Raw genomic sequence first — 26,975 nt, 5'->3', positions numbered from 1 at the left:
ATAAAAGTGATTGTAAGGACAGTTACCCCACTTCCTGTTTCCTGGTCCTTCCAAGATGCGAGAGTGTAATGATGGGATCCGCTGCTCTCTTTGTCCAGAATGTCCCTCTCCTGGACCCTGACATGACTGGCTCTTTCCCATCCTCCCCTTGGTAGCTTTTCTCACATGCAGATCTTTTCTGACTACCTAAATTCCACTCCCACTCCCATCCCCATCCTAACTACAAACTCTCTCAATGTTGTCTAACGTAACATTCTCCATTTTCTTTGTCTCTCACTGTTGTGGCCTCTCCCGTTGAGGAGCACAGGCTCTGGACGCGCAGGCTTAGCGGCCATGGCTCACGAGCCCAGCCGGTCTGCGGTACGTGGGATCTTCCCGGACCGGGGAACGAACCTGTATCCCCTGCATCGGCAGGTGGACTCTCAACCACTGCGCCACCAGGGAAGCTCTCTCCATTTTCTTTACATGAAGGACTTAACAGTGACTTATAAAGGATTCCTGTTGGGTTTTATGTTCCCACCACTACAGCCTTACCCCTCAATTGGTACAGTCAGTGTCTAACTGCCCAGCATATAGTTGGTATTCAATAACAGGAATTTATTTAAGAACAAAACATTTAAAATGTTGAGTGGACTTCAAGTACCAAAGCACTTGATACCTATAGGAGATCTCCGATAACAGTCTATATAGAAACTTAACATACCCCAAGCTAGAAATCCACATGCCCGTTCTAATTTTCCTATTCTTAACACTACTGTCATTTTATTGTCCTTCAGGTTTTAAAAAAGTGCCCCAGCATTTAGTGAGTCACTAATTGCCACTGTGACCATTTTTTATTAGTTTCTGCTTTATAACAAAGTGAATCAGTCATACATATACATCTGTTCCCACATCCCTTCCCTCATGCAGCTCCCTCCCTCCCACCCTCCCCATCCCACCCCTCCAGGCAGTCACAAAGCACCGAGCTGATCTCCCTGTGCTCTGCGGCTGCTTCCCACTATCTATCTACCTTACGTTTGGTAGTGTATATATGTCCATGCACTGTGATCATTTTTGTCTTACATTTCTATAGCACCCTTTACAGTTTACAAGGTGTGTTCACAGCTCTTACCACATCTGTTCCCTACACCTACCTGACAAGTGGGTACCAGTACCATTTTTACGAAGGACGTCACTGACGCTCAACCAGGGTAGACAAGTTTTTCCGAGATCCCACAGCTCGTGACAGAACCAGGATGCTACCATGTCTTTTGACTTTAAACACAGTGCTGTATCACTGCAGCAGCTGCCTAGGTCTAACAGATCAGGCCCTTCTTATCTCTTTCCATAGCTGTCACCTTACAACAGGTCATCATTACTTTATATTTACGTTACTTCAAGTATGGCTGCCATAAAGGTACTCAACGCACACTAGTTTATCCAAAATGGTGTGTACTTATTAAAACATCGCTAAACCTAACTGTTGTTATTATAACGCCACATACTTATTATTCCCCATTCTTTTGCTTCTCTTGAAACGTTCCTTGCAGATCTATTTGAAAATCCAAATGTACTAATACTTTCAAGTCTCAGGCACTATCTTTTTCAGGTCTAAGTGGTAAAAAACTACATTTCAACCTGTTTCTCTCTGAACCTCACTAGGAGTTTTACACATCCATATGTACCAAAGAAACATACATTTGCTTGGGAGACTGGGACTGACAGATACACCCTACTATATATAAAATAGATCAATAATAAGGACCTCCTGTATAGCACAGAGAACTCTACTGAATACTCTGTAATGGCCTATATGGGGAAGGAATCGAAAAAAGAGTGGATATATGTATAACTGATTCACTTTGCTGTATATCTGAAAGTAACACAACATTGTAAATCAACTAGACTCCAACAAAAATTTTTTAAAAAAAGAAAAGAAAAAAGAAACATACATTTGGCCATAGGCTGACCTGGAATAATGCTTCAGTTTTTAGATAAATTTAACTTCAGAACCTAAACTGATTCCTTATGACTTCTAAGCCTTGGTTTTTTCTCTGTGCTACACTGGTTTCATTAGGTGGATCTTGCAAATTAACAAAAGCGTACTATGTGGTAGTTATTATACTTAGCACACAATTATTTAGTTAATTACAGGTTAAATATATAAGGAAAAACTTTGATGGGCAAATGCAAAGGTGAGAAAATAAAGTCAAAGCATCCCCCCTTTTATGTTTTAACATCACTCAGTGTTTATATTTTAAAATAAAAAATAATAATAATAATAGAAGACAGTACCTCAGAATCCCAAGGTGATTCTATACCTTCCTCTTCTCCTAATCCTAATGCTGACATCATATCTGTAGAGTGCAGCCAAAGATACATTAATGAGAACATTTACTGCTATGAATTTTAAATACATACATGTCTATCTCCATCCACAAATATTTAAATAAAATAAAGTAGCAGAAAAGAATTTCAGAAGGTTGAGGCATTCTTAGGAAGAAAAATAGTTGGTAGTAGTTGGGATACTTCTGAGGAAACAGAGCAAAAGAAACATACTTTAAAAGAAATGGAAAGAAAAAAAAAAAGGGCTTCCCTGGTGGCGCAGTGGTTGAGAGCCCACCTGCCGACGCAGGGGATATTGGTTTGTGCCCCGGTCCGGGAAGATCCCACATGCCGTAGAGTTGCTGGGCCCGTGAGCCGTGGGCACTGGGCCTGTGCGTCTGTAGCCTGTGCTCCGCAAAGGGAGAGGCCACAGCAGTGAGAAGCCCGCGTACCGCAGAAAAAATAAAAAGAAAGAAACGGGTAGTAAATTTGGATCTACACACTTTAGATGTTTTTAGACTAGCCTTTAAGCATAGAAAAAAATTCATAAATATTCACTAACTCACCACTCCTATTATTTTTCTGAGCTCCATCAACAGAAGTCAAATTGTTATGATCTGTTTGCTCTTGTGGAGTGCTTTCAATATCAGTATCATTTTCTTTTACTCCTATTTCTGGATTTGTTGCTCCTTCCTATAAAAACAAAACAAAACAAACACCTCATTCCAGAAAACATCATATTCATTCATTTGGTCATTCAATCAATCAGTAAGACCACAAACATTTACTGGATCTATCAAATCATCGGCACTATCCTGGGAGAAAAGCTGGAAATATAAATAGATGACCGATTCTCCTCTGTAGTCCAGGAGAAGTAGAGCTACATGAAAACAAGTAAGAACAGCAAAGTATCATTCAAAAGCTCTACAACTGATGTGAACAGAGTACAGGAAGGGCACACAGGAAAGAGGAGTCAGCTGTATCTGGGTAGCTCAGGAAATGCTGCAAAGACAGGTCTGTGTCTTAAAAGACACACACAGTGTAGAGCAGGGATGTGAAGGGGATTCTAGAAAGGGCAGCCTGAGCAAAAGGACGAGGCGTGAAACAACATAACAAGTCACGTGGAAAACTAGAACACAGTTACCGGGAATGGTATGGAGAGACAAAACTGGAGGATCAGAGCCAAACCAAAAAAAGCAAGTGTCCTCCTAGAACATGAACTTTCTCCTTCATGTGATGGGGATCCACTACATAAGTAGAGGTGTTACATCTTCACAAATATATTTTAGAAAGGTCACTCTGGCAGCAACGTAAAGATGAACATCAGGGGAGCAAAACTAGAAAAGAGCATTTCAAAATTATAAGTGAGAAAGTAATAGGAAATGAAAAATGGTAAGCAGGTAGAAAATACTGAACTTGATGAGCAACAGGATGTGGTGATTTCAGGGAGGGATGGAGTCCAGGATTTTTCCTGCTTTGGTATTTCAGTGATGTTATCTACTAGGATGGGGAAGACAGATGACAGAGTAGCTTACAAAGAGTCAGGAAAGAGGAAAGCATCAGGGACAATGTCTTCAGTTTGGGGCATAACAAATTTGAGGCACCCAGGGGACTTAGAGGAAAGATTTGGATAAATGCATTTGGATTAGTAATAGATAAACTTATTCAGGAAAAGCATATGATGTTAAGATAAATATCTGTAAAATATACTAACCTGGTATAATTAAATGATGCAAACCTATGCAGAGTTCTGAACTTTTGAAAATATAAACAAGACTGGGGAAGAAAACTATGAGATTCAATTTTTCGATTATATATTGCAACATTTGTTTAAGGATAAAAATATACACTTTCATGAATATGCACAAATATTCATTTCTGGGATATTATAGCAATAAGCATTTTTAAGTGTAATGAAAAGATTTAATTGTAAAACACCAACTCAAGAGACTACAGGAAAACTCCTTTTCAAAAATTAATCGTAAAACATAAGTTTGAAATTGTAGAAGAGAATGTTTATGTGATTATGGAATTATAAGGCATTTTTAAGTACTACTATGATGTACGAAAGAAATATAAAACCCTATTTTGAGTGTTGCTGTAGATCAAAAAATTGTTTCTTAAAGTCATATAAGACATTCTGGAAGTCTAGGAGCAAATAATTTGAATTGGTAAACTTGAAAATGTTTTTCAAAAATTAGTCGGGGACTCAAGCTTTTTGTGTCAGGTCATCTCTTCCTAACTAGAAAAATTATTATGAAGGTATGTAACCACAGATGACCTGGTGATTTATTATTAACACTTTTATTGAAGTGCACTGGCATTTTAAGAACACAATTAGAGATGCCTTATCATTTTGGGCATTAAAAAGATCAATCCCTTTTCTTTGCTGTTAGTAAGATTGACGATAAACTGTTTTGCATAGAACATTTCTACATGTGTGCTGTTTTAATTTTCAATGAAAAGGTCCTTTTTTTTTTATAATAGTTTTAAGCCCAACGAAGGAGTTATCATCATAGGAGCCACAAACTTCCCAGAGGCATTAGATAAGTAAGTATTAAAATTTTTGTGATATATTCTAGAATAGTGATGAACTTTAAAAATATTGTGCTAAGTGAAGGAAACCCATCACAAAATATCACATATTATATGATTGCTTTTATATGAAATGTCTAGAATAAGCAGATCCATAGCAACAGAAAGGAATTTAGTGGTTGCCAGAGGTTAGGGAAAATGAGGAATAACTGCCAGTAGATTTGGGGTTTCTTTCAGCTGGAGAAGAGAGGGAGGGGGTAAAAATTCTCTAAAATTAGATTGTGGTGATGGTTGGGCAACTCTGAATATATTAAAAACCACTGGGTTACACTACCAAACGTAAAATAGATAGCTAGTGGGAAGCAGCGGCACAGCACAGGGAGATCAGCTCGGTGCTTTGTGACCACCTAGAGGGGTGGGATAGGGAGGGTGGCAGGGAGGGAGATGCAAGAGGGAGGGGATATGGGGACATATGTATATGTATAGCTGATTCACTTTGTTATACAGCAGAAAATAACACAACATTGTAAAGCAAATTATACTCCAACAATGATGTTAAAAAAAAACAACACTGGGTTTTCGACTTCAAATTCTATGATATGAAAATTGTATCTCAGTAAAGCTGCTAAAAGAATCTGCTCACAACTCAAACGTCACAAAGCTTTTGGGTGGGGGGTAGAGAGGATTTTTAGAATAAAATTTACTATAGTTTAAAAGTTTTATTGGTTTTATTATATAGAAGTTATTCATACTTTCATTTGATCTAATAGTTGGTTCTTGCCTAAGACTCTAGTTTAACATTTTGTACTTAATAGCAGTAAGATGGATGTGTAGCTCTCATAATAGATTGCTGTAGAATTATTTGTTCCTTGACTGGCTGACTTGCATGTCTTTGTCTCTGAAGGGCTGTATGCTATCTAGATGCACACATTTATCTATATGAACCTTTGTTCTGCCTTCTGGTTATTGAAACTGTTCTTTGAGCCACGTTTTATAAGGAACTAATCTGAATATTTATGTTCAAAATAAATATTGGTTGCCATTGTCTTTCCATCTTCTCTTTAGGATGTCAGTCCTGTTTAACTTGACCTTCAGCACAGTCAGCTTTTTAATTTATATTTTCTTTTTGTATTCTCCCTTTAGCGCCTTAATACGTCCTGGTCGTTTTGACATGCAGGTTACAGTTCCCAGGCCAGATGTAAAAGGTCGAACAGAAATCTTGAAGTGGTATCTCAATAAGATAAAGTTTGATCAGTGTAAGTCTTAATTCGACGATACAGACATTATCTCCATAAAATGGTAATATATCAATCCACCCTGTTTGTGGTCCTTACTCAGGATGTCTTAAAAGACAAATTCCTTTAAATGTCTATTTTTCTCTCCTCTTGTTTGTCCATAAAGTCCATTTCTCAATGAACGTGTGTCCAGAGATTCTGTCATTTTGAATCCCGATTCTAAAGAAAGTTTTCTTTTGAGTACTTAGATAATACTTGATGAAATCTATGTATAAATGTTTCTTTAGATGAATGTAAAATATAAAATCATATAAAAAGCACCTGTATATTATGAGCATAGTACCTCATGATATAGTCACTTTGGGGCCAAAAGAGGGGAAGCAGACTATAAAACAAAACACATGGAAATATTATGGAACTACCTGAGTAATAAAAGCAGCTATTAAAGCTGCAGTATTTTCAAAGATACCTGAATCAATTCTTAAAACCAAATATGTTTCCGATAATAAGGGGGGCTTCTATGTCCAAAGTTATTTCAAGATGAAATTCTGAAAACAAAACGTCTATGAATGTGCTTTTTCAGTTTGTGGTTAGGCCATAATTAAAGGTTTGTAAATCGTTATCTGGCAACTCTACCTTTCTCTGTTTATCACAAAGTTATTTAAATATAATAACTTTTGTGATTTGTCCCAATGACAATTTTAATGGTGTGTTTACTAGCAGTTTTGGCATTTTTCCCCTTAGAATTTAGTGAAGTAAGCTTTTGTAAAATTACAGCTCATGATGGCTATCTTCTTTTTTCTTTTGCAATGTGAGTTCTTTATGAAGAGCTTTTTATTAGCTCTTCTGAAATTTTAATATTGTGTCCTGTCTGCATATAGCTGTTGATCCAGAAATCATAGCTCGAGGTACTGTTGGCTTTTCTGGAGCAGAGTTGGAGAATCTTGTGAACCAAGCTGCTTTAAAGGCAGCTGTTGATGGAAAAGAAGTGGTAACCATGACGGAACTAGAGTTTTCCACAGATAAAATCCTAATGGGTAGGTTTTCTTTTTTTTTCCCCTATGTTATACTGTTCATTATGTTAGAGAAAAAATTCTCTTTTTTTTAAATTGCCACTTGGTAATTTTTGGTTTGGTGGTAATTCACTCTTTTTTTAAATTTTTTATTAATTTATTTATTGGCTGCATTGGGTCTTCGTTGCTGCATGCGGGCTTTCTCTAAGTGCGGCGAGCAGGGGCTACTCTTCATTGCGGTGCATGGGCTTCTCATTGTGGTGGCTTCTCTTCTTGTGGAACATGGGTTCTAGGTGCGTGGGCTTCAGTAGTTGTGGCTTATGGGCTCTAGAACTCAGGCTCAGTAGCTGTGACGCATGGGCTTAGTTGCTCCACGGCATGTGGAGTCTTCTTGGACCAGAGCTCGAACCCGTGTCCCCTGCATTGGCAGGCGGATTCTTAACCACTGCGCCACCGGGGAAGTCCGAGAAAAAACTCTTAATTTTGAGAGAAAGTTTATAAAAAAGAAAGGTATAGAAACATGCAAATATATACTCTAACAGAGCAACACAGTTTGGCCTGTTACAGAACAAATGTATTATAACTTATATTACACTCTTTGGGGGCATGAGTGCCCATGTCTTTCCTATTGTCTGATATTGCTGATAAAAGAATACCTAATTTTATTGTTTTTCAGAATTTAATTTTTATTTTAAATCTTGAATTGCCTTCAAAACAGGTTAGTTATGATATTCCTGTTAAATTAGAAGTTTGTTTTCTAGAAATAGAATAAAGCTTTTCCTTTTGATATAAAGATTAAGATGATAGTTTTTAGTTTGGTTTTCAGTTGACAAATTATGGTTTACATGTGTTGTAGAGTGGAATCTACTCATTTTTTAAACTTTCAAACTTTTAAAATATTTATTAATGATATTAAATCATATGACTCTAAGAATGACTTTGAGACAAAGGAGCTTCATTCATTTAAATATACCTTCTTAATGGAGTATTTTACTTAAGTAAATTTTTATTCTTAGGGCCTGAGCGTAGAAGAAGTGTGGAAATTGATAACAAAAACAAAACAATCACAGCGTATCATGAATCTGGTCACGCTATTATTGCATATTACACTAAAGATGCTATGCCTATCAACAAAGCTACAATCATGCCACGAGGGCCAACACTTGGACATGTATCTTTAGTTTTTCTTTTCTTTCAAATAGTGCTCCCCAGGAGCTTATGTAGGAAATTGCTGATGAAAACATTTCAAAAGAAAATTCAGCTACTTCCTAGGTGTGTTGATACTTTCTTCTTTAGCTTCCTCAAGTGTCTTGAAATCAGACATACTTGTGAAATTTACCTGCTAATAAAGGATATCCTTAATATTTCAGATAATATATTTACATTATGAAATGTAATTCAGGAATGACAGCAAAGTATAATTCTTAAATATGTAGTTGCTCTTTTCCCCTCGAAAGAAATTATGTATCATAGTGACTGGTTCAATAGTTTTCTAAGTTTTTTCTCATTGAGTACAAGTTTCATTTTCATATCTTTCTAATTATAGACGTTTATTTTTATTTATTTATGTTTTAAATTTTATTTTTGGCTGCGTTGGGTCTTCTTTGCTGCACGCGGGCTTTCTCTAGTGGAAGCGAGAGGGGGCTGCTCTTCATTGCGGTGCGTGGGCTTCTCATTGCGGTGGCTTCTCTTGTTGCAGAGCACAGGCTCTAGGCGTGCGGGCTTCAGTAGTTGTGATACATGGGCTCAGTGGTTGTGGCTTGCAGGCTCTAGAGCACGGGCCCAGTAGTTGTGGCGCACAGGCTGAGTTGCTCCGCGGCATGTGGGATCTTCCCAGACCAGGGCTCGAACCGTGTCCCCTGCATTGGCAGGCAGATTCTTAACCACTGCACCACCAGGGACGTCCCTATAGATGTTTTAAACATTTTTGTGCAACGAGGGACAAACAGTTGTATTGCAGCATTAACTACTTATTATTTATAAACTGCACTTTTGCTTTCCTCATTTTATACATAGCTGGTTTGGTAATCAATCACCATGACCATCTCTATTAAATGCCGCTGAGCTTTCAGCATCATGGTATTAAGTAAGGTCATGAGAGACAAATGATAATTCAGGTTATTAATGTGAGTGTTTCAAAACTGTGTCTGAATTTTTTCTTTCTTTTTCAATTGTCTGGGTGTACCTGTTGCCTGAAAATGATCGACGGAACGAAACTAGAGCTCAGCTTCTTGCTCAGATGGACGTCAGTATGGGAGGAAGAGTGGCAGAGGAACTTATATTTGGAGCTGATCATATTACAACAGGTTGGCTGTAAAGAATAGCTTTGGTTCAAATTGTGTTTGTTGGTTTAAAGATTTTTTTTAACTTGAGTTTTATGTATATTTCAAATTTTCAGGTGCTTCCAGTGATTTTGATAATGCAACCCAAATAGCAAAGCAGATGGTCACCAAATTTGGAATGAGTGAAAAGGTAATGGCTAATTTTAATCCTTCCTCATGTATCAAATGTTGATGTGCCAAGTGTCTCTTTGTGAGAGAGGATTCTCATTATAAATTGATAGATTTTCCCCTGTCTCATTCCAAATGGATTTAACAAAGCTGACTCTAAACTAAATGTCATTTTCTGAGAAATGTAACATACTCTTTCCATTCCAGCTGCTCAAACAGTAAGAGTTATTGCTTCATGAATTAACCAAATGATAATATAAATTCTTTAGCTTTTTTTATTCATATGACATCGAAGACCTACTTGTTGAGCTTGCTTACTTTGCCCTTTCCACATACTTCACATTCTTACATTATCACTGTGGCTCCATAAAGCAATTCCAGTACTCTGTGAATTGTGGATTTCTGGACTAGAATAGCTGCTAAGGTTTTCTAAGAAGGTACTCAGAACGATACTTAGGATTTAAAATTTTCCCTCTTGTTCACACTTTTTAGTATTATACTTTCAGAAGAATAATGAAGTTTTTTTGCCCTCAAGGGCATTTTTATATTGTATTTTTTCCTTGCCCCCATGATATTTATTTTCTTATGTATAGGATAGTACTTCCTCTGTTACATACATTAGTGTTGGAGGTTTTTCTGTTGGATTTCTTTCTTTTCATTGATTTTAGCTTGGAGTTATGACCTACAGTGATACAGGGAAACTGAGTCCAGAAACACAATCTACTATTGAACAGGAAACCAGAATCCTTCTGAGGGTAATGTTCTTTTTTTAAATGTTTATTTATCTATTTAGTCAAAATGTGCCTAAATATTTGGGTGCTTGCAAAAAAACTAAAGTTCCTCTGTTTTATAAAGTTAATAGGTGCACCGTTGCTGCCGTGATTAACTATGTCATAGACTGGATCTTTGACATAGACTGGAACCCCTGATCATAGACTGGATCTTTATTTTATTCTGGCCATAGGCTAAGAACAAGTTATATATATATATACATATATATATATATGCATATATATATATATACACATATATGTATATATATATATATATTTTAAATAAATTTATTTATTTTATTTTTGGCTGCATTGGGTCTTTGTTGCTACATGTGGGCTTTCTCTGGTTGCAGCGAGCAGGGGCTGCTCTTCATTGCGGTGGCTTCTCTTGTTGCTAAGCATGGGCTCTAGGGCACGGGCTTCAGTGGCTGTAGTGCGGGGCTTCAGTGGTTGTGGCGCGCGGGCTTAGTTGCTTTGCGGCTTGTGGGATCTTGCAGGACCAGGGATTGAACCCGTGTCCCCTGCATTGGCAGGCGGATTCTTAACCACTGTGCCACTAGGGAAGCCCAGAACAATTTACATTGTGATTTAAATATTCAGTCCTTCTTTAGCTGATATATTTCTAATATTTTATGTATTTTCTTTAATTTGATTATTTTACTTGGACATGGTTATGTTCAAAATGTCTAGTAATTGTATTGTGTTTATATGACCTGTGCTTCTTGGTGTTGGTAAATTCATTTTTACATATTCCACCCAATTTTATAAGGACAAAAATATAATTCGCTAGTAAAATATTGGCAGAAACATTGTACAGGCAAATATGACACTGCCAAAAATGAACTGTTATTACTGCCATTATTCATAAGCTGATAAACTTAATTCAGACTCACCTTTGGAAAGAGAGTTGAAGGATTTAAATGAAAAGTTCAAGGTGGGTTGCAAAAAAAATCAAATGTACGGAAGTCAGGGATCACCTCTAATGATACTGTATTACTGTATTGAGAGGTGAGTGTGTTACCAAGTAAAAGAATGGAAATTATATCTTTTCTGGCCATTCTAGATTGAGTAAATTGGTGAAATCTCAAGAGGCAAAAGGAGCAAACTCCCTTTCCTTTTAGCACGTATACTGAAAAGAGAAATAGATTTCTGTGTTCACAGACCTTATTTAGAAAGCAGATAAGTACAGTGTATAATTTTATTTCTTAAGTAGCTTTTTGTTTAAGTAGTCCTCAGTTATCTCTATGATAGACTTTGAGGTTAAAAATGTAACATTTCAAAGTATGAAAGAGTTATCTTTAGGGAACCAAGCTTTTAAATGCATTTATCTTTCATAACTAGAAGTCAATAGATTTTATAGTTTTTTTAGGGTGCATAAAGGCTTTTTATCTCATTGAGGGTTTGTGCTTCTCCTAAGGTTTCTGCCTCTTACATATCTGCTTTGTATTTCAGGATTCGTATGAGCGAGCAAAACATATCTTGAAGACTCATGCAAAAGAGCACAAGAATGTAGCAGAAGCTTTATTGACCTATGAGACTTTGGATGCCAAAGAGATTCAGATTGTTCTTGAGGGGAAGAAATTGGATGTGAGATGATAGCTCTTGATGCATTGTTGGTTTTATTGCAAGACCATAGTAGCACTGCAGTAGTCGTATTTTGCAACACTTTTCTCCCATTCTTGGTATCACTCAAGGGTGTGAAACACTTTGTCAGTCTTTTGTCACATTTATCTAATTTTGATTATTCTCATGATGGACACCTACTGCAAACAGCAATTTACTAAAGAAAATAAAGAACTATCAGGATTGAAAACAGCTTGTTTGAGAAATGTCAATCAGTTATTAAGTTGAAAATAAGTAATGATTTTATGGTTGGTTATAGTGCTAGACGTGAATAGAAATTGTGCCTTTAGCTCTTGGGAAGTATTTTTACTTAGGAAAATAAAATTCTTGAAGGATTGTCTTTATTTCTAGATAGTACCACTTATCTTTGATAAAGAAATGATGCTATTTGGCTATTGGTAAATCATATTTCTACATACATCAGTGGAAACTTCATTAAGATGCACTTAATTATGATCTAGATTGACCATATATAAAGTGTTTTTTAAAAACAAATCTAAGAGTAGAGAATTGTGAACCTACAGATACAATCGGAATTTAAATGATTATTATAAGCTTTTTAAAATGCAGCTTGCATTTTCATGGTCTTTTTTTTTAACATTACTATCACTCTGAAAATGAAGTTTACTTCAGAGCAGCAGTATTTTGTTAAATAAACAAGTAACACACCTCAAATTATGAATAACTATGTAATTATGCTTTGCGTTAAAACCAAAATAAAACCAAGAACCCAGTCCCATTCAGAGTGAACTTTTGAATTATGCTGTGTTAGAAATGGAAAGTTGTGTTTATTTTTCAGTCAGATTTTGTGAATATGAATGTGTTGTTACAGAATTTACAGATGACTTTATTTAACTCAGTAGAAAAATTATTTTAGAGCACATTGTAGTGGTTTTACAACCATACTATATTCTTGAAGTGATTTTATTAAAATTACCTACAGTTTTCTAGTAACTTTTAAGCTGTATATGGTCTTCATTGAGGTTGGTAGAGGGAGCTTGCTACATGATATTCTTGCCCTTTATTTGGGTAATTTAAAATTTTGATGTACTTTCAAACTTAGAGAAACATTACCAGAATAATACAAGGAATTCTCATATACCCTTGATTCAGATATACCAGTTATTTTCATTTGCCCATTTTTTATTGCCCCTGCTTCCTTTCTCCCTTCCCCCTCTCTTCCCTCCCTCCCTCCTTCCCTCCCCTTCTCTCTGTGTTTATATATATATGAGTATACATGTCTTTGCCTGGACACGTTTTCATTTGTCTTGGTAGACTTCTAGAAATTGCTGTGTGATGTGGTGAGTTTCTGTTTAACTTGTTAAGAACCTGATGAACTGTTTTGAAAGTAACTATATAATTTAATGTTCCAACTACCAGTGTATGAAGGTTCCCATTTCTCCATATCTTGTACAGTGTTTCTTATAGTCTTGTCTTTTTGACAAAGCCAATCTAGTGGGTATGAAGTAGAATCTCATTGTAGATTTAATTTACATTTCCCTAGGACTAGTGATTTTGAACATCCTCTGCTAGGCTTTTGGTCATTTGTATATCGTCTTTGGAGAAATGTCTGTTGAAATCCTCCCTCCCCTCTTTGGGTTGTTGTCTTCTGTGTTGTAAGAGATCATATATTCTAAAGACAAGTCCTTTATCATATGGATCTTGTTTTTTTGTTTGTTTGTTTGTTTTGGCGGTACACGGGCCTCTCACTGTTGTGGCCTCTCCCATTGTGGAGCACAGGCTCCGGACGCACAGGCTCAGCGACCATGGCTCACGGGCCCAGCTGGCCGCGGCATGTGGGATCTTCCCAGACCAGGGCACGAACCCATGTCCCCTGCATCGGCAGGCGGACTCTCATCCACTGCGCCACCAGGGAAGCCCAATCTTGTTTTTTTTTAATCCAGTGTGAAAATCTCTGTTGTTTGAGTAGGGTGTTTAGTTCATTCATATTTAATATTTATGTAGTGGCTTTTACATCTGCCATTTGCTATTTGTTTTCTGTTTTTCTCATATCTAAAGAGATCCCTGTGTTCCTCTTCTTCTTTTTTGGCTGCACAGCATGGCTTGTGGGATCTTAGTTCCCCAACAGGAATTGAACCCGGGCCCTTGGCAGTGAGAGCACGGAGTTCTAACCACTGGACTAACAGGAAATTCCCTGTTCCTCCTATTGTGAGTTATGTCTTAGCAGTTGCTCTAGGGAAGACAGTACACATTTATCACTCTTAATCACAGGCTCCTTCAAAATAATACAAGTTTAATTCTGTCACAATGCAGTAAATTTGTTCCAGTATATCTCCCTTTCTTTCCTTTGTGCTATTGTTGCCATGTTACATCTGTACGTGTTACAACAACTTAATACAATTATTAACTACTGGCTTATATAATCTTAAGTCCTCTGTCTTTATCTGGGGATGTCTTTATTTTGCCTTGTTTCTTTGTTTGTTTTGTTTTTTTGCAGTACGCGAGCCTCCCACTGTTGGGCCTCTCCCGTTGCGGAGCACAGGCTCCGGACGCGCAGGCTTAGCGGCCATGGCTCACGGGTCTAGCCCCTCCGCGGCATGTGGAATCTTCCCGGACCGGGGCACAAAGCCGCGTCTCCTGCATCGGCAGGTGGACTCTCAACCACTGCGCCACCAGGGAAGCCCAACAGTTTATTCTTTAATCACTTTGAGTGTGTCGTCCCACAGCCTCTGATTTCCATTATTTTTGGTGAAAAGTCAGCTGTTAATGGTAATTTTGGTCTCCTTTTCCAATAGGTTTTCACTTGCTGCTTTCAAGAATTTTTTCTTAGTCTTGTCTTTTAACAGTTTGACTATGATGTGTATAAGTGTGGATATCCTTGAGTTTTTCCTACTTGGGATTCGTTGAACCTCTTGGATCTGTAGATTAATGTTTTTCATCAGATTTGAGACATTTTTGGCAATTATTTCTTCAAATATATTTATTTGCCCTTTCTCTCTTCTTCTGGGATTCTCCTTTCACATATGTTGATCTGGTCTCTGAGGCTTTGTTCATTTTTTTCATTGCTTTTCTCCCTCTCCTCTTCAGATTGAATACTTTCTGTTGATTCAGCTTCAAGTTCACTGATTCTTTCTTCTTCTTTCAACTGAATTTTTCATTTCAGATATTATATTTTTCAGCTCCAAGTTTCTATCTGGTTCTTTCATATACCTTGTATCTCTTTACTGAGATTCTTCATGCATTGCACCATTTTCATCATAGCTCTCATTAATTCTTTAAACATGAATTCCATTAGTTCTTTGAACCTGTTCATAATAGCTGCTTTTAAGTCTTTGCTCATTCTAACATCTGGAGATACTCAGTTCCTATTGAATGCTTTTCTTCCTCAGTAAGGGTACACTTTCTTCTTTCTTTGCTTTGTAATCTTGTTGAATTTCAGATAATGTAGCAATTACTAATTCTGAATTTTTCCCCCGAGGGTTGTTCTTGTTTTATTTAGTAACTTGCCACCAGTAAATTTGTGAAATCTGTCTCCACGGCAGTGTGCAGTCACCGATGTCTCTACTCATTTTTTAAAATAATAAATCTTGCTTCCTAAGCATTGCTGCTGGATTGCATAGCTTAGCATATAGCCAAAGACTGGACAGAGGTTGTGTTCAAACCCCATCAGTCAGGCCTCCACTCTGCCAATGGATCTGTGTGGGCTGGCAAGTACATACAGTGTTCAGGTCATTTTCAAGTCTGCTCTGGTCTGAGCTTTCTGATGGGCTTTTTTGCTTCTCCCTTGTGCATATGTGCAGGCTTTGGCAACCATGGGTATGTGGGTGGCCTGAATCAGCTTCAGTTTCCGCTTTGCATGCCTGTACATCTGGAGTATATAGAGTGCTTATCCAACCCAGATGGCTGTCTTACCTCCTAGAACTTCCAGTGAAATCCCTGGCTACTCTGTTGTTTGCCCCAAACAGGACTACAACCTCACTGAGCCTTGTTTGCTTACCACTGAGCTCCCAGGTTAACTTACAATGCATCATATCAAATGAGTCCCCTCTGGCAGTGACAACAAGTCTTGTTCCCTGGGTCTGTTGTTGCCCTGGTTGAACTACTGCACCCGTAGACCTGGCCCGGGATGTGGCAGCACAGTAATCCCACAGGCTCACAGGTTCTTTCCCTAACTGGGTTTCATGAATAAGCACTTCTTAGTTTGTTGTAGATCTTCAGTTAATTTCCAGAGTGCTGAAATGGCTGTTTTATTAAACAGTTTATCCAAATTTACAGCTGCTTTTTAAAAAATGGAGATGATTTGTCAACCTCCTCCCCTCATCATGCCGAAAGTATATTTCCCCAGCTTATTCTGAATCACATTTCAACCAAATCAGTTTAATAAGGATGGACTTTGAGAGGACTTGTAAACTTTTTAAAGCTGTCCATTGAAAGCTACCACAATGCCAGAGTTTTACAAGTAACCTATACCTATTCAATAGATTACTTGTGGTAATTGATACATGTTTTATTTTTAGATATTCTTTGTTCATATTCATTTTAAAGTAAATACTGAGTTACTACAATCTGGCTAGTTATAAGCATTTTTCTTAATGTAAGTATGTAATATTTTAATAAAATATGTTGGAATGTAGATTTGATCTTTGAATTGAAAAAATAACACCTATTCGTGGACATAAAATTTGGAGAGTTGATACATTTGAACTGAGGATTTTATTTCTATGCAGATTCTCCCCTGTCCCCATTTTGTCACATGAATCCCTATTCTTTTGGGCAAGAATGTGATTCCCCAACACACACCCCTCCCCACCTTTTAAAACAGAAACTTAATTTAGTTATGTATCAATGCTTCATATGGGAATATAATGGGTAGCTAATCTGTTATGAATTTGAGAATGTATTTCATGAAAAAAGAAATTACAGAGCTGCCAAAGAGAGAGGGTGAGAGGGAGAGAGGTTGTAAAACCTGGTTTGGGGAACTCGATATGAATCTAATCTCCCGCAGTTCTGGGAGCAGGTATGTAACTCATACCCAGGGAACCTGGAATCTGAAGGAACTCGTAGGTTACTTTGGCTCAGGACAGGAGAAGAACTGCTAATGTGTTGAGACTGTTCTGCACTCTCAGCATTTGCTTTGACAAAGACTGTTTGAGTGCTTATCGAGGACGTTAGTCAAGCGTGAAAGAGAGAAAATGAGCCCTGGTGGTGGATCCACATTGGATACCGCACAAAAGGCCACTTAGAGGCGTGAACAGGCCTCAGAACAGGATAGTCCAAAGAGGGGCTCTGGATTCCTTAAGAGCTAAGAAGAAAGAATGGATTACATTCACTTAGGTCAAGGGAGTTACAGGTGAGAACAGCTGTGGGCACGGAAATGCCCCTGAGAGAGAGAGTCAGCTTTAAAACAATTGCCAGATCCAGACTGCTCAAAACCATCTCACATAAGAACTCTACAGCCTCCTGCAGTTTTGAACCTGGCAGCATGGGAAACCATGATTAGCCAGCTGAAGGAGGAAGGATGGGATGAGGCAGGAAAGGAGGGGACCATGCCTGCCTTCCACCCCTACTGCAGGTGGTCTGCCTGTAGCATGGCCTAGCTGATTAACTCTGACTTGGCATTTTTATAGTTCTGTATGTTATGTGGGGCTGGACATTGTTTTTCAGTGCTTTGTGAGTTAAAGCAACTCTGGACTTCTTATTACTTGAGAGTAAGGGTTTTCAACCTGGGTTGGGAGAAGAACCTCTGAATATTTAAAAGGGTAGTGGGAGATGAAGTTGCCTTCTAATTATATCCCATGAGTCAAAAATAGTGGTTACATATATTAACAGATTTTTGTTTGAACACTTTTCTGGGTGATATAATTCTATTCATAAGATTTTTCAAAATTGAAATATTTGTGTAATTTCCATCATAATCATGTATGGGATATGTGTGTGAGTAACTATTTTAACAAAGCTTCTAATGTCTTGGTATTTTTTTAAATTTTTATGGAAGTATAGTTAATTTACAGTGTTGTATTTCAAGTGTACAGCAAAGTGATTCAGTTATACATATATATCTATATATATTCTTTTCCAGATTCCTGTCCATTATAGGTTATTACAAGATATTGAGTATAGTTCCCTGTGCTATACAGTAGGTCCTTATCTGTTTTATATATAGTAGTATGTATATGTTAATCCCAAACTCCTAATTTATCTCCGACCACCGCCCCCCTGCTATCCGCTTTGGTAACCATAAACTTGTTTTCTATGTTTGTGAGTCTGTTTCTGCTTCGTAAATAAAATAAGTTCATTTGTATCATTTTTTTTAGATTCCACATATAAGTGATATCATGATGTCTTTCTCTGACTTGACTTCACTTAATATAATCTCTAGGTCCATCCATGCTGCTGCAAATGGCATTATTTCATTCTTTTTTATGGCTGAGTAATATTCCATTGTATATGTATGCTACATCTTCTTTATCCATTCACCTGTCAGTGGACATTTATCGAAAAGATACATGCACCCCGGTGTTCATAGCAGCACTATTTGCAATATCCAAAACATCATGGAAGCAACATAAATGTCTTGGTATTTTTATATGATTTTATTTCCTCTTCCCCCTTATATGATATTTTATTGTACTATATTATGGTTCAGTATTCTTTCCCCTTAAAATTCCTATGCAATTTAGTCATGTTATATTTCCATAATCATTATCAGTTTAATACTTTTAATATTGAAATAGCTAATCTAGGGATTTAGTAGAATGATCTATTTATTGTTAAAATGGGGACAAGAGAAACTGCTTTTAGTTGATTACAGCTCTTATTTCCCCCTTTATTCTGTTGATAACATTTCTATGATTATGTTAAAATTCAGGAATTATTTTGTGGGATCTTATTCTTTGCTCTCCATTTTATGTTGGTAAACTCTAAGGTTATATATCCTTTGTCCTTTCAGCTTCTCTCTATATTTTTGTATCATCTGTATGCTGATGACTTCTTAGTCTTGCTCTATAGCCCTTTTCCATTTAGGCTACGTGTCCAACTGTTTTTCTCCATAGCATTTGATTTGTATGTTCATAAGAAGCTGTTATTGGGGACTTCCCTGGTGGTCCAGTGGTTAGGACTCCACACTCTCAATGCAGGGAGCGCAGGTTCAAACCCTGGTCCGGGAACTAAGATCCTGCATGCCACATGGCGCGGCCAAAAGAAAAGAAGAAGAAGAAGAAAAAAGCTGTTCTCTAATTTATTGTTTCTGTGTCTGCCTTTTCCCACCTGGTGTTGAGTTCTAGGAAGGAGTCTTGAACACTGGTATCTCTAAGACTAAATGCAGTGCTTTATAAGTAGACAGCTAAAAAATCTTCAGTGAGTGAAAGAATAATAGGCATTCAGTAGATTGATCCTAATTCCCCCATCAGGCAGAGCACTGGAACAGATGGGTCAGATTCTCCATAGATGGTTAAATAATGCCATAGAGAACATGAGTAGTAAGTGGTTTTTTCGTCTTTGAAAACATCGCAGTGACTGTAACAATAAAGAAGATGGAATGTCTTCCTGAGGAAAATCTGCCTTCTTTTTTGGAAGATAAAATGTGCAAGGTAGGACTGAGTGCCAGGCTAACAGTATCTTTTACATAGAAGGATCTGTTAACTGGATTAAAAAGATAACTTTAAGACCTGCAGCATGTGAAACTCCTTAAGTATTCTGGATTGATTTCATACAAGATGTGTTTTATCTTTGATCAACCAGTTGCCTCCATTCACAGTCCTGAGGCATGTTAAAGACCAGTTGTTGGTAAACTTGAGATGTTAGGAATGTCTGTATAACTCTCCTGGAAGTTCTGAACTAGGTGATGAAAGAGACAGAGTTGCGAGAAGACAGAGAAAGAAGAGACAAGATATGGAGGATTGGAGAAGATGGTTGCTAAAGAATTTCCAGGAAGAACAAAAGAGAGACTGTTTATATTATTTGGAAATAAGCATCGTTATCTAAAAAGAAACCCAAATCAACTATAACCAAAATATCAAATGACTGAATGATTATAAGAAATGTGTGAATCAAACTATGCAAAGCCTGGGGCTTCCCTGGTAGCGCAGTGGTTGAGAATCTGCTGCCAATGCAGGGGACACGGGTTCGATCCCTGGTCCTGGAAGATCCCAAATGCCTCGGAGCAACTAAGCCCGTGTGCCACAACTGCTGAGCCTGCACTCTAAAGCCTGCAAGCCACAACTGCTGAGCCCACGTGCCACAACTACTGAAGCCCACGCTCCTAGAGCCCGTGCTCTGCAACAAGAGAAGCCACCGCAGTGAGAAGCCCACGCACTGCAAGGAATAGTAGCTCCCGCTCGCTGCAACTAGAGAAATCCCGCGTGCAGCAATGAAGACCCAACGCAGCCTAAATTAATTAATTAATTAATTTTTAAAAAAACACTATGCAAAGCCTGATGCACAATGTTTCCTGGTGGAGGGAGCATAGCTCCCACCAAGTAGAAGCATCTTGTCAGCATTAACTCTGCTAGGCCAAAAGGTTCATAATTTTTATTTTTAATTTTGCTGGAAGATAATGTTTTATACTGTTATAGCACAAAGAAAACTGACTTCAAAATTTATCAAAACTTAATGTGATTTTTTTTCTTCCTGTTTGGGAAGTTGATAGGAGGGCAAGTGCATACTTGTACCCTGGTTCCACTTTCTGTATGCTTCTTCATCCTTGTTAGATTTTAAGATTCTTAGGTTCGTGCTTCTTCTTAGTGTCATAAGATCTCAAATCCTCTCATATAAAATTTGAAGAAAGAGTTGCTAAAGGAGTACATATAAGGTAAAAAGAATGTCTCTCTTGGTTGGGTTTTATAAAAAATACACCTGTTTTTTTAAATACACCTTTTCTAAAAGTGAACTGTTACTATGCTTCTCAGTACCCCGAATCACAAATTTCATTTATCCACCAAAGCTGCTGTTGGTCACTGTTAAAACTGATTATATGGTTAGCATTACATTTTGTAAATTACTTGTGATGCCAAGGTGATGTTTAGGATTTGTGCTTAACTCTGGGGGAAATATTTCTTTAAATGGATAATGCTGATTTTTTTAAGAGGGTTAACATAAATCATAACAGTGGGAAAATAAATTTTGACCAGAACTTTCAAACTATCTCCTATTTCCTATGCACCTAATACCATCAGCATGAAGTCATCCACATAATGGGTAAATTTGATGTCCTGTAAGGTAGTGAGAATATCAAGATCTCGGTGGATTAAACTACCACAGAATTATCAGCATTTGATGAGCAAATGTTGTCTTGAAGCAAGATGATGAAGTTGAACCCCTATCCATATCAAGTAAGAGTAGAAAGCTTCTGGTACCCATGGTTAATTTGTGAACTGATTGTATCCTTTGATCATTAAAAAAAAAATTTAGGGGACTTCCCGGGCGGTGCAGTGGTTAAGACTTCGCCTTCCAATGCAGCGGGTGTGGGTTTGATCCCTGGTTGGGGAGCTGAGATCCTTCATGCCTCACAGCCAAAATAACCAAAACATAAAACAAGCAATATTGTAACAAATTCAGTGAAGACTTTAAAAATGGTACACATAAAAAATCTTTTGAAAAAATTTAGTTCCTTGATTGTAAACAATGTTTTATTAATTATTAATATTAAGTATTTTATTATTTATTAATAAAATTAATTAATTTTATTAATTATACATGTTAATGCCTTATCTGTATTTGCATTTATACTTTTTTTTTTTTTTTTTTTTGCGGTACGCGGGCCTCTCACTGTTGTGGCCTCTCCCATTGCGGAGCAGAGGCTCCAGACGCACAGGCTCAGCGGCCATGGCTCACGGGCCCAGCCGCTCCGTGGCATGTGGGATCTTCCCGGACCGGGGCACGAACCCGTGTCCCCTGCATTGGCAGGCGGACTCTCAACCACTGCGCCACCAGGGAAGCCCCATTTATACTTTTTGTGTGTGTGTGGCTGCACCGGCCCTGGCAGCGAAAGCACCAAGTCCTAACCACTGGACTGCCAGGGAATGCCCTATACTAAATTTTTTGGTCACAAATTTTATGTGGCCAAATGTACTGATATTTTCTTTTGACACTTCCATTGTTTTTGTTTGAAAAATCTTCAAAAACTTACAAATAATACCACTCATCCATATTTTCTTCTAAAATATTTAGTGGTTTCATTAAAAAGACTAAACATTTTTACTAACCTGGAGTTTCTTTTGGTGTATATGTTGAGATATGTAGTTAACTTCTTATCACAAATTGATTTTTCCCAAACCATTTATTAATAATCTACATCATTCTCATTGATTTGTATAGTTTCTCTTATGTTAATACATTCTCACCTCTTACTGTTTTCCAGTAATATGCTTATTCTTCTGTAGGCTAGTATTTAATAATTATATTTTTATATTTACTAATTATGTATTTTATAATCTAACAGAAAATATTTATCTTAACTTTCTTTAAACATATTTAAAGCTATTTTATTTTAACTAGAAACAAATCACTATATGTCTATGCAAAAGCAACATATGTTTATTGCTGAAAAGTTAGAAAATATAAATAAGAAAATAAATATGAAAGAAGGAACACCTTAGTAGTGAGTGGATGTAACTATGCCTCATTCCCCTAACACTGGGTCCCCCATGTGCAAGGTTCTGAGGGGTGATGTTAAGCTTTTGCCCTACCTCCTTCCCCTCTTAGAACCCACTTGGGTCCCAGGTTGGTGACTGAGGTGCTTAATTTGTTTCCAGTGAAGAAAGTTTGGCCACAAAGGGGATGGCCATTACACCTTTCTTGGTACCAACTCCCTATAAAACTAAGAGGTCCTATGTTTGCCACAGACTCTGGAGCAAAAAACGGCTTAAGACTTTATGAAGTAGAGATGCCAACCCATTTTTCTTGTAGATGGAAGTGCATTGCTGGCTGACTGTAGTCATGAGAAAATAAGCTCAGTACCAATAAGAGAATAATAAGAAGAATAAGAGAAAATAAGCTCAGTGCCTTCTCCTCATAGGAAGCAAAGACCCTCGTTGGAAGGGCTAAAGTAGGCACGTTGCCAACTGATGCTCCATATCCTCACAATGCTGGGGGGTCAGGGACACAGGGGATAGTCTGGATTCTATGGGAGAGAAGTATGGAAGTAAAACAGCTGAAATTTTAACTTGCATTCCTAGTGAGTTTCAATGTTTGAGAGTTACAAAGAAAAGTTACAAACACCCCAGTCTGCCTATGGAATCTCAGGAGTCACAGATGGTGTCTACTCTGGCTAGGTAGCCAAGGTAGGAAGAGGGTGAAAATTCTTTCCAGCTATAAACTGCCATGATAAGCAGAAATTATCCTAAGGGGGCCACAGAGATGAGGGGTATGTTGGGCACGAAAATGCTCAGGTCAGGTCTCCACTGCTAGGGACAGGGTAACAAACCATGCCAGTTTTCCCAGGACTGTCTTGGTTTTATCACTGATAGTCCTGTGTCCCAAGAATGCCCCAGTCCTGGACAAACTGGGGAACCTACTTGGGACACATAGTAGACTGACAGCCCCAGCAGCTGTCCTTCTGGATCCACGTCTGCGTCTGTCCTATGCCCATGCTTCCCACGACTGCTCCCAGTCATTGTACCCACAATAGGGGTAAAATACAGGCCCACTCCTGGAAGATGCAGGATTTATTTATCATATGACTTTGGCTCCAGGATTCCCCTTTGGCCTGGCCAGAAATGTTGTTAGAACTGTGCTGCAGTTTTAGACTCTCTCTACCCAGTCTTCTTTGTTGCCCTCTATCTTCACTTCTTCCATTCTTCCTAGCTCCCTCCCTCCATAATTTGCTATGGCCACTTAACATATTACCACAAATTTCGTGGCTTAAAACCACACATATTTATAGTATAGTTCTGGAGGTCAGAGGTCAGAAATGATTCTCACTGAGCTAACATCAAGGCTGCATTCCTTTCTGGAGGTTCTAGAGGACAATCAGTTTTCTTGTCTTTTCCGACTTGTAGAGGCCACCTGTATTCCTTGGCTTGTGGCCCCTTCCATCTTCAAAGCCAGCAATGACCTGTCGAGTCTTTCTCACATCATTCTGACACTCCTGCCTCCTCCTTCCACATATGAAGGACCCTTGTGATTACACTGGATCCACCTGAATTTGTTAAGGCATCCATAACATGTTTTTCATCATAAAACAGGTATTACTCTGACATTATTAATTCCATTAACATATGTTAAATAAATATTAAATAAATAATTATTAAATAAATATGCAGGAAACCACCAGGGCATTATTTGAGTCTTAGATAGGCATGGGAGCTCTAAGCAACTTTACTTTAAAACAATTTATTTATTTATTTGGCTGTGCCAGGTCTTAGTTGGCAGCACTTGGGCTCTTTTAGTTGCAGCATGTGGCATCTAGTTCCCTGACCAGGGATCGAACCTGGGCCCCTGGCACTGGGAGTGTGAAATCTTAACCCCTGGACCACCAGGGAAGTCCCCAAGCAACAACTTTCTAGAGGGCATCTGTTTGCAAAGAAATCTGGGAATCTTAGCTTTCAAGTGCTTGGGGATCCAGGTAGCATTTGACAAGGACATACAGAAGTTCAGAGTTGGCCTAGCATATACTCCTTGAGTATCTCTGGTCTATACAGAAACACTAGAGTCAACCAAATCTTGACAACCTACCTGGAGTCCTGGTGTGTGGTTCTTATCTCCCTACAGCCTGGTAGTGTCTTTGACCCTCATTGCAGGCTGCATCAGCAAGTGTCAGAGTCTTCTTCAGATGTCACAATAGGGAGCCTTTACTGGTCTCATAGGTCACACTGGGGAGTACTGCGGAGTCAAATAGAGGACAAAAGATTATTCTCTGGTTGGGGTATCATAGGAAGAAAATTGTGGGTGATCAGAGTTGAAACCAGTCACACACATCAAAACCATTTGGTGCAGCTAAGCTGGATAGACCTGAGAAATGTTTTTTTGTTTGTTTTTTGTTTTGTTTTTGTTCATTGCTCTTTCACCAGTGAAGACACTGTCCTGGAACCAGCTATCACTTCAACAGGGACCCTGCCTCCCTCCAGAGTTTTTCGGCACAATTGCTTTCTTTCTTTCTTTCTTTTTATTTTTTTGGCTGTGCCGCGTTCCCCAACCAGGGATGGAACTCGTGCTTGCTGCAGTGGAAGCGAGGAGTCCTAACCTCTGGACCTCCAGGGAATTCCCCCAGCAGCAATTTCTGCTGAAGGTCTGGACACCTGACTTCTGAGTCACTAATTCCAAGCAATTTGTTGTCAAATCATTCAACCTACAAAGCACAAAATGGCATTAAACGGCCTCTGAAGAATAAGTACCTAAATTAATATCTACGCATTTGTCTTGCTGTAAAATATGGCTGCCAAACTTTCAAATTTTGCTGGTGCATCTTGTGCAATGGTGGTATCTGTTACTTTTTAATTTGGTTAATCAAAATTCTTAAAATCATTAACATGATTTTGATCTTGAAATCATCAACAAATGTAATAGGAACCTGCTGAGTTTTGGGATAGCTGGTTTTGTATTAACTGTTGTTGTGAGCCTGCTTCTGCTTCTGTCTGTTTCACCCACAATACCAGGTTTGGTTTAATTGTATTGTAACTGTATAATTACAGTAATTGTATAATTACTGGATCAAGTACTACATTAAAAGGAGTTTCTGTATACAGTCGCCTGTTTCTACCAGTATGGAGTATGGAGTCAACCTATTTTGCTTTATTCCTAAGAAATGGAATAAAGATGGAAACACAAGTTGCAGATAGAGAAAGATGGAAGCAAGGGAAAAGATTATTTAAAGTTTGGGAAATTTTAAAGATATGGGACAAGGATAAAGCATAAGAGGTTTCATAACAATGGAGATGATAAGATTCCATAAGGTCACTATGATGATTAGATTTAGGAGTGGGAAACAGATTTGGGTGGATAAAGCAAAGGAGCAAAGAGACTATTAAGAGGAAACACGAAAGTTAGATGTCCCTATTAGTTAGCTAATTACTGAAAAATTTGGCTAATAGAATTTTAGGGAAATTTAGCTATATTGATTTTTTAAATTTGTAGCAACGATCTTATACTTCAATAAAAAACAGAGTACTTGTTTGCATTCTACTTGATTTTTTTCACCTGCATACTATTCTTCAATATTCTTCAATCTATACCAACCAGTTTGTGCCTTCCTTAAGTACTGCCAGAAACTATCAACTCTTTCTCCTGTTACAAAATTATAGCTTAAAAAAGTTCTTCACTCTTGTTGTCAAACGAATACACAGATATCAAACAATAATCGTTTACAAATTATAATGAAAGAATAATATACCATTACAGAAAAAAAAGCGCCCAGATACAGATATATCAAGAAGTGTACAGGATTTACTTAATGAAAAAAGCTACCAAAGGCTAATGAAGGACATAAAATAAGACAAATTGAGAGACATAACATGTACCTGGATACACTGATACAAGAGACTGATTCTCAGTTAAAATTCTCTTCACCTAATTACAATCAAAATCTCACTAAGATCTCTCTTTAGCTTGGCATAGTGATTAAAAATTCATCTCAAATAATGTAGAGGTAAACATTCCCAAGAGAATACTGAAAAGGAAGACTAAGGAGGGAAACCTTGGACCTGTAATAGATATTTCTATTTTACACACTACTGACGCTATAAGAAGCAGACCAGAATGGAAAACCCAGAAACAGAAAAAACATCCGAGAATTAAATGTAAGATTAAGGGGTAAACTAGGTGAGGAAAGATGGATTGTTTGGGACAAGTGGATAACCATTTTTTAAAAAGTTCTCATATGTTACACCATGCTCCAAAATAAATCTTGAATTTAGAGACTTAATTAGGGGAAAATAAAAGCAAAAACTAAAATATAGGTGAAGAAAATGTGCAGACGGAACGCTGGGCCACAGGGAAGGGTCAGGAGGCACGCGGAAACGCGTCTTCATTTCACCTGGAGAAACTGCGTTGGTTTCTCCTAAGTTTGCACTTGATGACACCTGTCGCCACAATCTCTGGAACCATGAAAACAGCTTTCTGTAGTTACATCTGTTAAATTCCATGGAG

The 26,975-nt window shown here is 37.9% G+C and overlaps 1 protein-coding gene, 1 long non-coding RNA gene and 1 pseudogene across 6 annotated transcripts in view; 1 reads left to right on the top strand and 2 right to left on the bottom strand.

Annotated features, from left to right (window-relative positions):
• Positions 1-3,864, bottom strand: part of LOC309802253 (ankyrin repeat domain-containing protein 26-like) — a 91,486-nt pseudogene extending 87,622 nt beyond the window's left edge. Inside the window, exons 1-4 of the transcript in view lie at positions 3,840-3,864; positions 3,093-3,184; positions 2,871-2,997; positions 2,275-2,336 (exon numbers count right to left, since the gene is read on the bottom strand). The product of the transcript in view is annotated as an ankyrin repeat domain-containing protein 26-like (transcript). The remainder of the gene's footprint in view (positions 1-2,274; positions 2,337-2,870; positions 2,998-3,092; positions 3,185-3,839) is intronic.
• Positions 1-26,975, bottom strand: part of LOC309801982 — a 128,347-nt gene that overhangs the window by 101,054 nt on the left and 318 nt on the right. For all 3 annotated transcript variants that reach the window (XR_014293694.1, XR_014293695.1, XR_014293696.1), the window contains exon 2: positions 24,567-24,713. This is a non-coding gene — a long non-coding RNA (uncharacterized lncRNA). The remainder of the gene's footprint in view (positions 1-24,566; positions 24,714-26,975) is intronic.
• Positions 8,598-12,904, top strand: LOC309802311 (ATP-dependent zinc metalloprotease YME1L1-like). 2 transcript variants are annotated; one of them, XM_082617746.1, is made up of 4 exons: positions 8,598-9,393; positions 9,486-9,559; positions 10,206-10,292; positions 11,763-12,904. In XM_082617746.1, exons 1-4 carry the CDS (start codon positions 9,327-9,329, stop codon positions 11,904-11,906), a joined length of 372 nt encoding a protein of 123 aa, XP_082473872.1. In that variant the 5' UTR covers positions 8,598-9,326; the 3' UTR covers positions 11,907-12,904. The 2 variants fall into 2 exon arrangements, with proteins under 2 accessions (XP_082473872.1, XP_082473873.1); XM_082617747.1 differs by lacking the exon at positions 10,206-10,292 and having other exon boundaries at positions 8,603-9,393.

The sequence above is a fragment of the Mesoplodon mirus genome, assembly GCF_964341445.2.
Source record: "Mesoplodon mirus genome assembly, chromosome: 4".
NCBI classification, from domain to species: Eukaryota; Metazoa; Chordata; class Mammalia; order Artiodactyla; family Ziphiidae; genus Mesoplodon; species Mesoplodon mirus.
The sequence above is the reverse complement of the archived record's forward strand: the minus strand, read 5'-3'. Positions and strand labels throughout refer to the sequence as shown.

Bases quoted from the DNA above. Each gene is read 5' to 3' on its own strand.
- LOC309802311 (XM_082617746.1), top strand. From the start codon at position 9,327: ATGGACGTCAGTATGGGAGGAAGAGTGGCAGAGGAACTTATATTTGGA. The intron at 9,560-10,205 runs GTAATGGCTAAT...CATTGATTTTAG, and splicing joins AATTTGGAATGAGTGAAAAG to CTTGGAGTTATGACCTACAG. The intron at 10,293-11,762 runs GTAATGTTCTTT...TTTGTATTTCAG, and splicing joins AAACCAGAATCCTTCTGAGG to GATTCGTATGAGCGAGCAAA.